This window comes from Carcharhinus amblyrhynchos, chromosome 22, assembly GCF_965287045.1.
Source record: "Carcharhinus amblyrhynchos chromosome 22, sCarAmb.v2.hapA, whole genome shotgun sequence".
Classification (NCBI taxonomy): Eukaryota; Metazoa; Chordata; class Chondrichthyes; order Carcharhiniformes; family Carcharhinidae; genus Carcharhinus; species Carcharhinus amblyrhynchos.
Window position 1 is genome coordinate 36,959,883 of NC_137345.1, and position 15,689 is coordinate 36,975,571.

General features: G+C 46.3%; 1 protein-coding gene across 1 annotated transcript in view; it reads right to left on the reverse strand.

Moving 5' to 3' along the window:
- Window positions 1–15,689, reverse strand: part of LOC145356781 (uncharacterized) — a 165,081-nt gene that overhangs the window by 113,868 nt on the left and 35,524 nt on the right. Inside the window, exons 8-13 of the mRNA XM_080209647.1 lie at window positions 12,409–12,504; window positions 9,519–9,703; window positions 7,986–8,043; window positions 3,703–3,761; window positions 2,283–2,499; window positions 160–344 (exon numbers count right to left, since the gene is read on the reverse strand). Coding sequence (XP_080065773.1) covers window positions 160–344; window positions 2,283–2,499; window positions 3,703–3,761; window positions 7,986–8,043; window positions 9,519–9,703; window positions 12,409–12,504 — 800 coding nt within the window. The remainder of the gene's footprint in view (window positions 1–159; window positions 345–2,282; window positions 2,500–3,702; window positions 3,762–7,985; window positions 8,044–9,518; window positions 9,704–12,408; window positions 12,505–15,689) is intronic.

A 15,689-nucleotide genomic window follows, 5' to 3' on the forward strand; every position in this document is an offset into this window, starting at 1 on the left:
GGTGTATACACTGAGCACAGGGCATATACACAGAGTGCAGGCTGTGTTTACTGTGTGGGATGTATACACAGTGCACGGGGTGTCTACACAGTGGGTGGGGTGTGTACACAGTGTGTGGGGTGTGTACACAGTGTGTGCATTGTGTACACAGTCTCTTACCCTTCTTTCTCCTGGCGCTGAGCTGCTTCCTCCTGTTGAGACACCAGCCGATCCTGGGCCTCCTGGAGATCCTGTTGGATCTGCTGCAGCCGTGTCTCCAGCTCCTGATTGGTCAGTTTGAGCGCCTGGTTCTCAGTGATGGCCTCGTCCTGTTTCCTGCGCAGAGAGACAAGCTCCGCCTCTAACTGGGAGGAGCAACACACAAACACAACACATTCAATCCCCAATGGGAATGTAATCTAATTGTACTGCAAACCACCTGATTAAACCTCCCTCATGATATGGTTCTTCAAATCTATCATTCTCCGTTTCTCCCTCAGTCTCTCTGCCTCTTTCCCTCGTCCCACAGTCCACACACTGTGTACATACTCTGCACACTCTTTGCTTCTTATCTGCTAAGCAGCTTTCTATTTATCTCAAGACATTACACGTGCTTTAACTTTACATTGTAGACTATTATGTGAGACCTTGTTGAAAGTTAGCTGAAAGTCTCAATAAACTACATCCACGAGCTCTCACTGATCAACTCTACTAGTTACATCCTCAAAGAATTCCAATCTTCTCCTCAAGCATGATTTTCCTTTTGTAAATCCATGCTGAATTTGTCTGATTATATCACTGCCAAATGCTGAAATCCTTGATATTGAACTTCCCCAGTATCGACATTAGGCACATTGGCCTATAAGAACATAAGAACATAAGAAATAGGAGCAGGAGTAGGCCATCTAGCCCTTCGAGACTGCCCCGCCATTCAATAAGATCATGGCTGATCTAAAGTGGCTCAGTTCCACTTTCCCGCTTTCTCCCCATAACCCTTAATCCCCTTGCCTACCAAAAATCTATCTACCCGCGTCTTAAATGTATTTAGCGAGGTAGCCTCCACCACTTCAACGGGCAGAGAATTCCAGAGATTCACCACCCTTTGAGTGAAGAAGTTCCTCCTCAACTCCATTCTAAACCCCCCCCCCCTTATCTTGAGGCTGTGCCCTCTAGTCCTGCTGTCCTTTCTGAGCGGGAAGAACCTCTCCACCTCTACCCTATCCATCCCTTTCATCATCTTATACGTCTCAATAAGATCCCCCCTCATCCTTCTAAACTCCAACGAGTACAAGCCCAGTCTATTCAGCCTCTCCTCATAGCTCAACCCCCTCATCTCCGGTATCAGCCTAGTGAACCTGCTCTGCACTCCCTCCAAGGCCAAAATATCCTTGCACAAGTGCGGCGACCAAAACTGCACACAGTACTCCAGCTGCGGTCTCACCAGTGCCCTGTACAGTTGCAGCAAGACCTCCCTACTTTTATATTCAATCCCCCTCGCTATGAAGGCCAGCATCCCATTTGCCTTCCTGACCACCTGCTGCACCTGCAAGCTGGGTTTTTGCGACTCATGCATAAGGACCCCCAGGTCCCTCTGCACCGTAGCCTGCTGCAGTTTTTCTCCACGTAAGTAATAGTCCTTCCTACCATTCTTCCTACCAAAGTGGACAACCTCACACTTGCCAACATTGCATTCCATCTGCCAGGTCCTCGCCCACTCGCTCATCCTATCTAGATCCCTCTGTAGACTTTCCACACCCTCCTCACAATTTGCTTTTCCACTCATCTTTGTGTCATCGGCAAATTTCGACACCTTACACTCGGTTCCCTCCTCCAGATCATCGATATAAATGGTAAATAGCTGAGGCCCCAGCACCGATCCCTGAGGCACTCCACTAGTCACCAACCGCCAATCCGAATAGCACCCATTGACACCCACTCTCTGCCTCTTTTCCCTCTACCTCCCTTTTTGAATGGCAGGCTTACATTAGCTACCTTCCAATCTGTAGGAACCAGTTCAGAGTCCAAAGAATTTTGGAAAATGACCACCAATCGATCCACTATTTCCAGGGCCGCTTCCTCAAGTACTCTGGGATGAAGATTATCAGGCTCTGGAGATTCATTCACCTTCAAACCCATTGTTTTAAAGCAGAAAGGTAAGTTAGTGAGGCAGGAGATTTCGGGAAGGAGTGATTAATATTGAGGAAGAGGCAGAGTTGGGCAGGTAGCTGATGGCCAAGGTATTGAGGAGAATAAGGCCCTCACTTTGGTTAAAGTAGAGGAAGCAGCTGATCAGGGACTGTTACCTCTTCAGTTATCCCTGCAGCTCCCTCACTCAGCAACACCTCTGCCTTTTCTTCAAAGATCACGTCACCATCTCTAACAGTCCTCAAGTCGACCTCTTGTCCACTAACCCTTGAACTCTGTGTCTCAGAATCCTCCTGAGGCTGAAGTGGTAGGGGTTCTTCCTCAATGGAGATGATGCGGCTTGCGTGGCCTGTATTCTCCCGCTTCCTCTGAAGCCTGGTGAGAACATGAACAACAACAGGGCAGTGTGTTAGTCCGAGGCCAGCACTCCTGTCAGCAGCCTTTAAATAATGAACCTGATTTGGATTTCTTTGAGTTTAGGAAGGTTGAAGTTTGAGGTGTTTAATGAATGTGATAGCGAGGATGGAGAGAAAGTTGGTGGGGGGAAATCAAGAACAAGGGAAGATAATGTATGAGGCAAGATTGACTTGGTTAGGATTCTTTTCGCTGGAGTTTAAATGAACGAAAGTGGGTAGGGGAGGGGGTTCTCACAGAGACTTATAAAATTCTAACAGGACTCGACAGAGTAAATGCAGGAAGGAAGGTGGTTCCAAACGAACAGAGAGCCAGGAGAGCTGGAAGAGGAAGTTACAAAAGGCAAAGAAAAGAGGCAGTTAAAGTTAGCTGATGTAATTGAAAAGGAACAAATACAATTGGACGATTGTAAATAGATGAGGCAAAATGGTGTAAGTTTACCTTTAAAAAATAGCAGCCATAAAGTTAAAAAGGAGGTTAATCTATTCTGGGAAAAGGAACTTCCAGAAGACAGTCAGAAACAATAAAGTGACTGATGAGAGAGGGAAACAGAATTAAGGAAACTTTAAAGATTGTTTTGGTGTGCTGACTTTGGGATCTCAAACAGAACAGAGTGAGTGTTGTAGCCAGACCTGTGCACAGCAGTTTTCAGCCACCCTCTGAGGGCACTCTAAGAGCAGCAGGACATTGTGTGGCAATTTGCTATAGAGTAGAAAGCTATGAGGACTGTTGCCATCAAAAGGGTGTTTAGTTCTTTAAGAAATATTTATAAAGTACTATTGGCTGTGTACACATGTTCTTTTGTTTAAATGCTATTTTCTTTATTCTAATAAATGTTCACCCTTAATATAAAATCATCACAATTGGTCTGAGAATTTACTTCAAAAATCCCCTCATAATACACAAATTGCAAAATCATTCTGGTAGCAAATTCAAGTTTCCCTTTGGGATTTGGATAGCCTGGCACTTACCATCCACCATACCACAACAAGAGTAAATAGCAAAGAGTCTGAAGGGATTAAAGGCCTCCTTTTGCCTCAAGAATTTGAAGCAGTTAGAATCTAACAGCTTCCATTATGCAACAGCCATGTTAGGCTCGGTTTGAGTGATGTGGGGTGGTTCTGGGGCTGAAGGATCCTCAATGGTAGACATAAGGTCACTTACCCCTCTGACCTTATATCCCCCTGGCTGGTTTCAGAGCCCCATTCCTGTCTGGCCTCTTCCTGAAATGAAAAAGCAATGGATAATACAAAATAAGACAACTAACGTACAATGCTCCAATCCACAGTTACCATCTACTCACTGATGGCTATCATTCTTTACAAAGACATGGTGCTGCAGTAACTAGTGTGTTTTGTATCTTTATCAGATTCAAGAAGATTAAAGTCATGTTCTCCGCAAACAATACAATTTATTTGAGAAGTTCAGAAGATAAGAAATTATATAATTTCCTTCTGGAATAGAATCATAGAGTGGTAACAGCACAAATGGAGGCCATTCTACCCATTGAGGTCATGCTGACTATTCTTTGACTTTGGAGTGAAGGGGATCAAAGGATAGAGGGATAGGTGGGTGATCAGCTATAATCATAACGAATAGCTCAATGGCTGAATGGCCTCATCCTGCTCCTTTCTTCTATATTTTCTATGTTTCTACAAGAACAATTCTGATACCCATAGCCTCCACACCCCTCTTTCCCACAGTCCTGCTATATTTTTCATAGAATCATAGAACCCTACAGTGCAGAAAGAGCCCTTCAGCCCATCGAGTCTGCACCGAACACAATCCCACCCAGGCCCTACCCCCATATCCCTACATATTATACGCACTAGTCCCTCCAACCTACACATCCCTGGACACTAAGGGGCAATTTCTTAGCATGGCCAATCAGCTTTCAAGTACTTATCCAAATCCCTTCTGAATGCCATGATTAAATCTTCCTCCACCTGCACTTTCATTCCTGATCCTAACCATTCATTGTGTAAATCTGTCTCCACCACACTCTCAGACAGTACATTCCAGAACCTAACCACTCACTGTGTGAATCTGCCTCCACCGCACTCTCAGGCGGTGCACCCCAAATTCTAACCACTCGCTGTATGAATCTGACTCCACTACACTCTCAGACAATATATTCCACATCCTAACCACCAACTATGTAGGAAAACTTTTCCTTCATGTTGCTCTTTGTTCATTTACAAATCACCTTAAATCTTAATACTTACACAATAGGAAAAATATCTTCGTATCTTCTCTGTCCAGATTTTAAACATGCCTGTCAAATCTCCTCGCAATCATTTCTCTCTGAAGACATTTATATTTCCTTTATCTTAGCTGCCAGTTTTTTCTCATGCTTTCCCTTTGATGTTCATATTTCCCTTTTCACTCTCCCTCTGAACTTTCAACCTGGTGTACCGTTGTACTGTTTTACTTGACATCTGTCCTACATGCCCTCTCCTGCTTACTCTCTAAGTTCTGGTTTTGTCTGTCCTGTCTTCATCCTCTTGGGAATGTATTGAGACTCTACCCGAACTATTTATATAAGAGGAATCTATTGTGCCATCAATTGCCTGCTGGTATTTGATTTAAATTTATTGAGCCAAATCCATTCTTACTCCATTGAAACTCATCTCCCAATTACTTATTGTTATTTGTGATTGTTTACACTTTCCATAGCTTATCTAAACCTTATGAGGCTATGATCACTCTTCCCTTACTAACGATTGATTTGACCAATCTCATCCCCTGAATCTGATCCAGGAATGCCTCCTTTCTCAGTGAACTGGAATTATATGGATGTAAAAAATGTTCCTGAACTCACTCCAGAAAGGGGTAAGTCCTGCCTCACAAATTTGATTGAATTCTTTGAGGAGGTAACTAAGTGTGTAGACGAAGGTAGAGCAGTTGATGTCATATACATGGATTTTAGTAAGGCGTTTGATAAGGTTCCCCGTGGTAGGCTCATGAAGATAAGGAGGTGTGGGATAGAAGGAAATTTGGCTGATTGGATAAGTAACTGGCTGTTTCATAGAAGACAGAAGTTGGTGGTGGAGGGAATATTTTCAGACTGGAGGCCAGTTACCAGCGTGTACCACAGGGGTCAGTGCTGGGTCCTCTGCTATTTGTGATTTTTATCAATGACTTGGAAGAGGGGGCTGAAGGGTGGGTTAGTAAATTTGCTGATGACATCAAGATTGGTGGAGTAGCGGATGAGGTGGAGGGCTCTTGTAGGCTGCAAAAAGACATTGATAGGATGCAGAGCTGGGCCAAAAAGTGGCAGATGGAGTTTAACCCTGATAAATGCGAGGTGATTAATTTTGGTAGGACAAACTTGAATGCGGATTACAGGGTCAACGACAAGGTTCTGAGGAATGTGGAGGAACAGAGAGATCTTGGGTTTCATATCCACAGATCTCTGAAGGTTCCCACTGAAGTGGATAGAGCCACGAAGAAGGCTTATAGTGTGTTGGTATTTATTAACAGGGGATTAGAGTTTAAGAGCCGTGGGGTTACACTGCAACTATACAGGACCTTGGTGAGACCGCATTTGGAATATTGTGTTCAGTTCTGGTCACCTCACTATAAGAAGGATGTGGAAGCATTGGAGAGAGTGCAGAGGAGATTTACCAGGATGCTGCCTGGTTTGGAGAGTAGGTCTTATGAGGAAAGGTTGAGGGAGCTGGGGCTTTTCTCTTTAGAGCGGAGGAGGATGAGAGGCGATTTAATAGAGGTTCATAAGATGATGAGGGGGATAGACATGCAGAGGCTATTTCCTCGGGTGGATGTAGCTGTTACTAGGGGGCATAACTATAAGGTTCATGGTGGGAGATATAGGAGAGATGTCTGAGGTAGGTTCTTTACTCAGAGAGTGGTTGGGGTGTGGAGTACACTGCCTGTGTGATAGTGGAGTCGGACACTTTAGGGACTTTCAAGCGGTTATTGGATAGGCACATGGAGCACTCCTGAATTATAGGGAGGGGGTAGCTTGATCTTGGTTCGAACATAGCTCGGCACAACATCGAGGGCTGAAGGGCCTGTACTGTGCTGTACTGTTCTGTGTTCTAAACTTGTACTTTCCTGCCTTTGCACGATTACTATCCCAGTCTCTATTCTGATAATAAAATTCACCTCATTTTACCTACACGATAATTCTTACATCTCTAATTTCCTTGTAATTTTCTCCCTCTATGTCTTTCCCATGAATTGATAGCTTTTTGATACATCCAGCAGTGCAGTTATATTTCTAATATTCCTTAGCTCAAACCATAGATCCTTGAGCCCTCTGGGACATCCTCTCTCTCTTACACTGTAATATCATCCTTTATCAAGACTGTCTTGTTTCCTTCACTATCTTTCCTCAACACCTAATACCCAGGAGTATTTGCTTTCCATTCTTGCCCCTTTTAGAGTCAGATTTTCACTATCACAATGACAACATGTGTCCGCCCATGGTAAATTGCCCCGAATGTCCAAAGATGTGTAGGATTAGCCTTGGTAAATGCACAGGGTTATGGGGAGAGGGTAAGATACTCTGTCAGAGAGTTGATGCAGAATCGATGGGCCAAATGGCCTCCTTCTGCACTGTAGGGTTTCTATGATCTGGCCCCTGTGATCGCCATCTGGTTCACTAATGTCCTTTAGGGGCAGCAAGGTGGCACAGTGGTTAGCACTGCTGCCTCACAGCACCAGGGACCCAGGTTCAATTCCGGCCTCGGGTCAAAGTCTGTGCGGAGTTTGCACATCCTCCCCGTATCTGCGTGGGTTTCCTCTGAGTGTTTCAGTTTCCTCCCACAGTCCCACCCACAAATGGTGACATGGGCACAGAATTTCACAAGCATCAACAAACGAGAGTCTTGCCGGCGAGATCCCAGTTTCAGATTCCAGCATTGACCTAGGCATTGACCCTCAGCTGCCCCTGGCATCCTGTCACCCTGGCAGTGTCCCCTGGCATTGCCCCTGTAACCTTCATGCTGCCTCCTATAACTCTGTCAGTGCCCCGCTGTCCTGGCACTGCCCCCTGCAGTGTCGGGGGGGCACAGGAGGGGGTTCCTGTCTCTGGGGGGGGGTTGTGGAGGCAGTGGGGGGAATTGGTGGTTGCCCTTCCGTCGGCGAGGGGCACGGGTCATCTCTGCGTAGGTGCAGAGGGTTTGTCTTCTAAATCAGAAATCGGGGCAGCCTTAAAAATGGATGCCTGATCTTGGGATTCACCTATAACATTCCCATGTCCTGGTGTTGCTGAATCTCGGGATTGCCGGGATCTCGGGATTCCCAGTATTGCCAGATTTTCCCTGCCAGTGTGATGGTGTGGGACATGCCTCCGATTCTTTGGCACCGAGTGCTGGGTTAGGTGGTGAGAAATGCCCTCTTTGCCTCTGGTGATCCACATGCCCGTATCGCACTTATTCAAAGACAATAAAACTCCAGCCATGATGTCCGTCCCTCATTACCTGTGGATCAGCTTCACTGGAATATAATCCCTCAGCGCTGGGCGGTCGATCCTGCTCTCTGTAAGACATTTATTATTGTTCGTGTCAGGTTTACTCACTCACTCAAACCCACGTCCCAAACCCCAGTTCATCATTCCGGCTGTTCATCAAGGATTTGCAGGGATGGTAACCACAGTCATTCCCAGTACGAGTGTGGGGCTATAGCTGATGTACACATTGTCCCTGTACACAGTGTGTGGGGTGTGCACATAATGTGCTGGGTCTGTATGAACAGGGTGTGTACACAGCATGTGGGTTGCTTACACAATGTTCAGTGAGTGTCTAGGGTGTGTCCCCCAACAGGGAGGTGACAGCCTAGTGATATTATTGCTGGACTATTTATCCAGAAACTCAGCTAACATTCAGTGGATCCGGGTTCGAATCCCGCCATGGCAGATGGTAGGATTTGAACTCAACAAAAAAAATCTGGAATTAAGAATCCACTGATGACCATGAAACCACTATTGATAGTTGTAAAAACCCATCTGGTTCACTAATGTCCTTTTAGGGCAGCAAGGTGGCACAGTGGTTAGCACTGCTGCCTCACAGCACCAGGGACCCAGGTTCAATTCCGGCCTCAGGTCACTATCTGTGTGAAGTTTGCACATTCTCCCCATATCTGTGTGGGTTTCCTCTGAGTGTTCCTGTTTCCTCCCACAGTCCAAAGATGTGCGGGTTAGGTTAATTGGCCATTCTAATTGGCCCTTAGTGTCAGGGGATTAGCGGGGGATATATGTGGGGTTACGGGAATAGGACCTGGGTGGAATTGTGGTTGGTGCAGACTTGATGGGCTGAGTGGCCTCATTCTGCACTGTAGGGATTCTGTGATTCTATGATTCTAATGCACATAATGTTCAGGGAGTGTACGGTGTCTGGGTGTATGCACTGTGTATGGATGTGTACATTGTGTATGCAGTGTGTGAGTGTGTACACAGTGTGCAGAGTCTGCACACAATTTTCAAGGAATGTACACAGTGAATGGAGTGTGTATATTGTCTGAGTGCGTACATTGTGCATAAGTGTGCAATGTGCATGGATCTATATGCAGTTTATGGATGTGTATGTAGTGTCTGCATGTGTAACCAGTGTGCAGTGTGTACAGTGAGTGGAGTATATATAGTCTGGGTGTTTACACTGTGTATGGATGTGTACACAGTATGTGGATGTGTTCACCATGTATGGATGTGTATGTAGTGTACGGATCTGATTACAGTGCATGAGCGTGTGCACAGTGTTTGAGTGTGTGCACAGTGTTTGAGTGAGTGCACAGTATCTGGGTGATTATACACTGTGTGGAGTATGTACATTGCATAGGGTGCACACACAGTGCACGGGGTGCGTACCTAGTGTACAGGGTGCATACACACTGTGCAAGTTGTGTACACAGTGTGCAGATGTGTACACAGTGTGAGGGGTGTGTACACAGTGCACAGGATGTCTACACGGTGTGTGGGGTGCGTACACAGTGTGTGCATTGTGTACACAGTCTCTTACCCTTCTTTCTCCTGGCGCTGAGCTGCTTCCTCCTGTTGAGACACCAGCCGATCCTGGGCCTCCTGGAGATCCTGTTGGATCTGCTGCAGCCGTGTCTCCAGCTCCTGATTGGTCAGTTTGAGCGTCTGGTTCTCAGTGATGGCCTCGTCCTGTTTCCTGCGCAGAGAGACAAGCTCCGCCTCTAACTGGGAGGGAGGAACGTGTACATCTGAGATAATATCCTGGGGATATCTACATTTGAGCTTAGACCCTGGATCAATGATGTTTTCAGGTGGCTAAATCCCTTCATCACAAGGAATCCCATTGCTCCAGAAATGACTCCACCTTCTGGTGTGAAACAAACTCTCCCGCCTGTTTGAGCTGCTCACCCATTTGACAAAACAGAATTCCTGATACTTATGATACTCCCATGTCCCCATGTGCATGGATAAATCTGGAAGTATTATACCGATTTTCCAATATCTGAGCCATATTCTTTCATCTTCTCGTTAGAAATAGGGGCAGGAGTAGCACATTCAGCCCATCGAGCCTGCTCTGCCATTCAGCAGTCGGCTAATCCGATTGTAGCCTTCACCCTCCTGTTTGTTCCCCGCGGCTGTGGAATTCCTTCTTGGGTCAAAAATCTCTCAGCTAAGAATATATTGACTGACCAGCCTCCCTGCTCTCTGGTAGATAATTCCCAAAAATAATGACACTCAGAGGACAAGTTCCTCCTTATCTCCATCTTAAATGGGCGAGTCCTTAGCTGTGATTTAGCCGCTGTGTTAGCTGCGGGTGTAATTCCAGTAAAGGCTGCTAAGATGCCAAAAGCTGTGAGTCTTGATGGTGAGACTTTAGTTTGCGATCTTCCCAGCTCCCCCATCCGATCACATGATCAGGTTCCCACCAGGAAGGGTACGAGTCTGATTTGCATGCATTACCATCTCATTAGTGGCTGTTACAACGCATCATCCGCTCTCATTGTACCTTCCCATCCAACCAATGTGACATTCGGACCAACGAGAATCGTTACAGCTCTCGGAAAGCAGGAATCTGGGAGGGGAGGGGGGGGGATGGCATTGAGGGTGAAGGTCGCCACTATCCACCAGGAAAAGCAATGGGACAGGGGCATCAGATAGCTATGTGTGTGTGGGTGGGGGGAGGAGGGTGCGGCAGGGGAAGGGGGAGGTGGGTGAGTGGGGGGGGGGGTGCATTGGGGAACCTCACCAAGAACAGGAGAGCTGTCGGGGGTTTGTGATTGATTTTGTGTAGTCTGCAAGTCTGCCAACAGACGTCTGCGAGGCCGGGGGGATTTCGGCAGTCGGTGGCGTAGTGGGGGGCAATGGGGTTGGGGGGGGAGAAGGCTCTTGTTCTGAGCAGCATAGTTGAGCTGTGTGGGTACCCACACAAAGCTTGTTGGAGCCCCTTCCTTGGGGTGTGGGAGGTTGGAAGGGGGTGGGGGGTGGGGGTGGGGGCACTGCCTGCAGCTGAGGATTTACTAGCCAGTGATGTTTGTGACAAGGTGCTCCCTGATGCTTGAGTTCGCAGGGTTCCTATCAGCACAGCCCAGCGCAGAGAGAGGAAGCAATGACATCCCATTAGTAAGGTTAGGTGTATGCTGCGACGTTGATTGGCCCTTGGATTTAACCCTTTGCACCATCGGTTCCTCACAGCGCCTCTCCCAAGGCTCAGTCTCGGCCTTCGCTCTCCATCCCTAACATAACGCGTGTCGTTGCTGTCACCAATCAGTAGAGGTTGGATGAGGAGGCTGGTACTCGGAGCAGCCTCCCTCCCTCACTGACTACCCCCAGCAGTGCTCACTGGCACCCTTCTCCTCCGCAACGTTGGCCTGGTTTGCAAGGCCACTTTTTAATGGAAAGGCTTCACCAGAAGGTGAGGCAAAATGGGGGCGCCTGGTTCTCTGTGCCATGGACTGTAGGACTATAACTCCCTCAGCAGCCAAAGGCCCCCTCAGTGACCCTCCAGCTTTGACAGCCCGCTCAACATCCTCTGGTTCCTGATTGGCCAATTTGGGGCAAATCATTTCCAGGTGACTGTTTACCGCAGAGGAATAGGTCATAACCCCAAGTTGACCCCAATACTGGGGGCCTGACCCAAAAATAAAAGTTCTGCCCTTGGCAGAAGGGAATAGAATGGAACTTGTTCAAGGTGAATAAAATGGATAGACTGAAGGGGAAATGGGATAAACACATGAGTGCAGCACGGCCGCTAGCACTGCTGCCTCACTCTCCAGAGATCAGACCCTGGCTTGGGTCACTGCCTGTGTGGAGTTTGCACATTCTCCCTGTGTCTGAGTGGGTTTCTGCCGTGTGATCCGGTTTCCTCCCAACGGCAGTCCAAAGACGTGCAGGTTACATTGATTGGCCATGCTAAATTGACCCTAGTGTCAGGGGATTATGGAGATTGGACCAGGGTGGGATGGCTATCAGTGCAGACTTGATGGGCTGAATGGCCTCTTTCTGCACTCTAGCGATCCTATGATGAAGCAATAGAAGGATGCGTTTGTTATGTTAGGTGAGGGAAGGTGGGAGGAGGCTTGCGTGGCACATGAATGCAAACATGAAGGGTCAAATGGCTGTTTTTGTGCTGTTTATTTCTAGTGTAATTCTATGAATTTACCTTCATTAGTTCCTCTTTCCAATGCTAATGAGCCTGGAATTTTTTACAGATTTCCTCTAGCCTCTTTGTTTGGCTCTGTCATCTTTCTCCATTTTCCGGGTGCCAAGAATGTTTGATCGGGGTGCAAATTGAGGGTGGTCGGGTTCATCAATTAACCAGAGCCCTCGTCTCCAGGAGGAGGAGTCCAGTGTGGACAGATCTGATTGCACAGGGGAAGGGGTAATTTAACATGTAGCAGGTGAGCAGTATCCGGGAAACACATCTGACTTACCTGTGCCCGTGCCTGCACCAGTTGTTGCATCTCCTCCTGTTTGCTGTCTAACTCCTTTTGTAAGTCCTGGGTCTGAGCGTGAAGTTTCACAATATTCTAAAAGGACAGAGAGAAATGTATCACTGGGGAATGAACGTTATCTGTGTGTTTAGGTTTACAGCGGTGAAGTGGAATAACAAGACGAAGAAAGAGAGTTCAGATTTCACCACAGCACTTTGAGAATTTGTAAAACAATTGGAAATAAGACTCAGTGACCATAAAGCTTTCAGTTTGAAGAAAAGCCCCATGGATTTCACAGTAATACTAACTCCATCATCACACACACCGCAAATCAAACTCAGAAGAGTCAAGATAGTCGTTAGGAAAATCATGCCTGAATTCCGTTCCTGTAGAGCACATGCCACGTGGAGAGATTCCTGGAGTTGTGTTCAGATCTGTAAGTCCTCATACAGGCAGAAAGGACATTGCCCATTGTGGGAGATGGATGCAGCAGCCAGTTTCTCCGAGAGATGGAATGAGGGGTTCCTGGGGTTGTGTTTGTACCATCTCGAGTAAGGGAATCTAACCATTGCCCTTTGACAGCCTTTTCAGTGCTGAATCCCCCACCATCAACATCCTGGGGGTTACCATTGACCAGAAACTAGAACTGGACTAGCCATATAAACACTGAGACTACAAGAGCAGGTCAGAGGCTGGGAATCCTGCAGCGAGTAACTCACCTCCTAACCCAGCAACACTGTCCACCATTTACAAAGCACAAATCTGGAGATAGAATAATCTCCGCTTGCCTGGATGGGTACAGCTCCAACAACACCCAAGAAGCTCAACACCATCCAGGACAAAGCAGCCCGCTTGATTGGCACCCTATCTGTTATCTTCAATATCCATTCTCAACACCACCAACACACACAGTGGGAACCATGTGTACCATCCACTCACCCAAGGTTCCTTTGACAGCACCTTCCAAACCCATAATCTCTACTATCTAAAGGACAGAGGCAACAGATACATGGGAATAGCACCAAATTCCAAGTCACTCACCATCCTGATTTGAAAATATATTGCTATTCCTTTACTATCACCAAGTCAAAATCCTGGACCCCCTTCCCTAACATCACTGTGGATGTACCTACACCATATGAACTGCAGCGATTCAAGAAGGCAGCTCAGCACCACCTTCTCAAGGGTAATTAGGGATGGGCAATAAATGCTGACCCAGCCAGTGACACCCACATTACATGAACAAAGAAATAATTTTTAAAAAATTTTGAAACATTACCCTTTTCTTTTAATCTAATCCTGTTTTAATTTTCCCAATAATCCATGGATGGCTGTTTGTGTTGATTATATTTAATGAAATGTTGAACATTTTCAATTGTTTCTTTAAATCTTTCCCATTTTTTATTCAACATAATGGGTGGAATTTTACCGGCACATCCGCCCGAGGTTCGTACAATCCCACCCGAGGCCAATGGAGAATGCCATTCTCCAAGCATTGACTGCCCCAGAATCATAAGAGCACACGAGATAGGAGCAGAATTAGGCCACTCGGCCCATCAAGTCTGTTCTGCCATTCAATCATGGCTGATATTTTTCTCATCCCCGTTCTCCTGCCTTTTCTCCATAACCCCTGATCCCCTTATTAATCAAGAACCTATCTATTTCTGTCTTAAAGACACTCAATGATCTGGCCTCCACAGCCTTCTGCAGCAAAGAGTTCCACAGATTCACCACTCTCTGGCTGAAGAAATTCCTCCTCATCTCTGTTTTAAAGGATTGTCCCTTTAGTCTGTGGTTGTGCCCTCTGGTTCTAGTTTTTCCTACTAGTGGAAACATCCTCTCCACGACTACTCTTTCCAGGCCTCACAGTATCATGTAAGTTTCAATAAGATCCCCACTCATCCTTCTAAACTCTAATGAATTCAGACACAGAGTCTTCAACCGTTCCTCATACAACAAGCTCTCCAATTCAAGGATCATCCTTGTGAGCCTCCACTGGAACCTTTCCAAGGCCAGTACATCCTTTCTTAGATACGGGGCCCAAAACTGCTCTCAATACTTCAAATCGGTCTGACCAGAGCCTTATACTGCCTCAGGAGTACATCCCTGCTCTTGTATTCTAGCCCTCTCGACATGAATGCTAACATTGCATTTGATTTCCTAACTGCCGATTGAACCTGCATATTAACCTTAAGGCAATCTTGAACAAGGGCTCCCAAGTCTCTGTGTTTCTCATTTGCTAAGCATTTTCACATTTAGAAAGTAGTCTATGCCTCTATTCTCCCTTCCTGAGTGCATAACCTCACACTTTTCCACATTGTATTCCATCCACCACCTTTTTGCCACTTCCCTAACCTGTCCAAGTTCTTCTGCAGCCTCCTTGCTTCCTCAATACTATCTGTCACTCTACGTACCTTTGGGAATCAGGGCAATACCTTTTACTCTATTTTCCCAATGAACTTTAGCTAGCTCTGCCCTCATACCTTTGTACCTGGCTTTATTGAAGGCTAAGATTCTTGTTTGGCACTGGAGTCTGTCACTCTAAACCTTAACATTGAAATTCAGTTGTATTACATTGCCACCCAGTGGATCTTTGACAATGTGATAATGAATTAAACCTGTCTCTGCACAACACTGCAACTAAAATACTTTCACACCCGTATGATATAAAAGCAAAATATTGTGGATGCTGGAATCTGAAACAAAAACAGAAAATGCTGGAAAATCTCAGCAGGTCTGACAGTCTCTGTGGAGAGAGGACAGAATCAATGTTTCGAGTCTGGGTGACCCTTTGTCAGAGCTGATGTCACTGTTTTTGTATCTTCATATCCAGTTGGTTTGACAATGTATAGTTTCTAAAAACTGGTGCGTAAGCATTGTACAAAATCATTTTTCAGACTATATTTGCTGTTTGATTTGTCCAATCTGTGTGAGCCCATTTCAGTGGAACAATTCACTCTTACCCCAATACCGGTGCCAATGTCCCACACCATCATGTATTTAATTCTTCAATCTGCTTCACCCTGAGCCATTTGGCTTGGATAACAATCCAGGAGAGAATTCCTTTGACGTTCCTTGTTTCTGTTTGGATCTGAACTCCTCAATCTCTCTCAGTGGGGTATCATTCCAGATCCTACCAATGCCATTGGCTCCTATCTCAATAACAGCAACCAGATCCATCCCCTCCCAGCCCACATTCATCTCCAGACATGAGGAAGTGTCTTTAATCCTGACATTGGGTAGACAAGAACATTCAGAGCTCCTGCTCAGTCTACCTCACA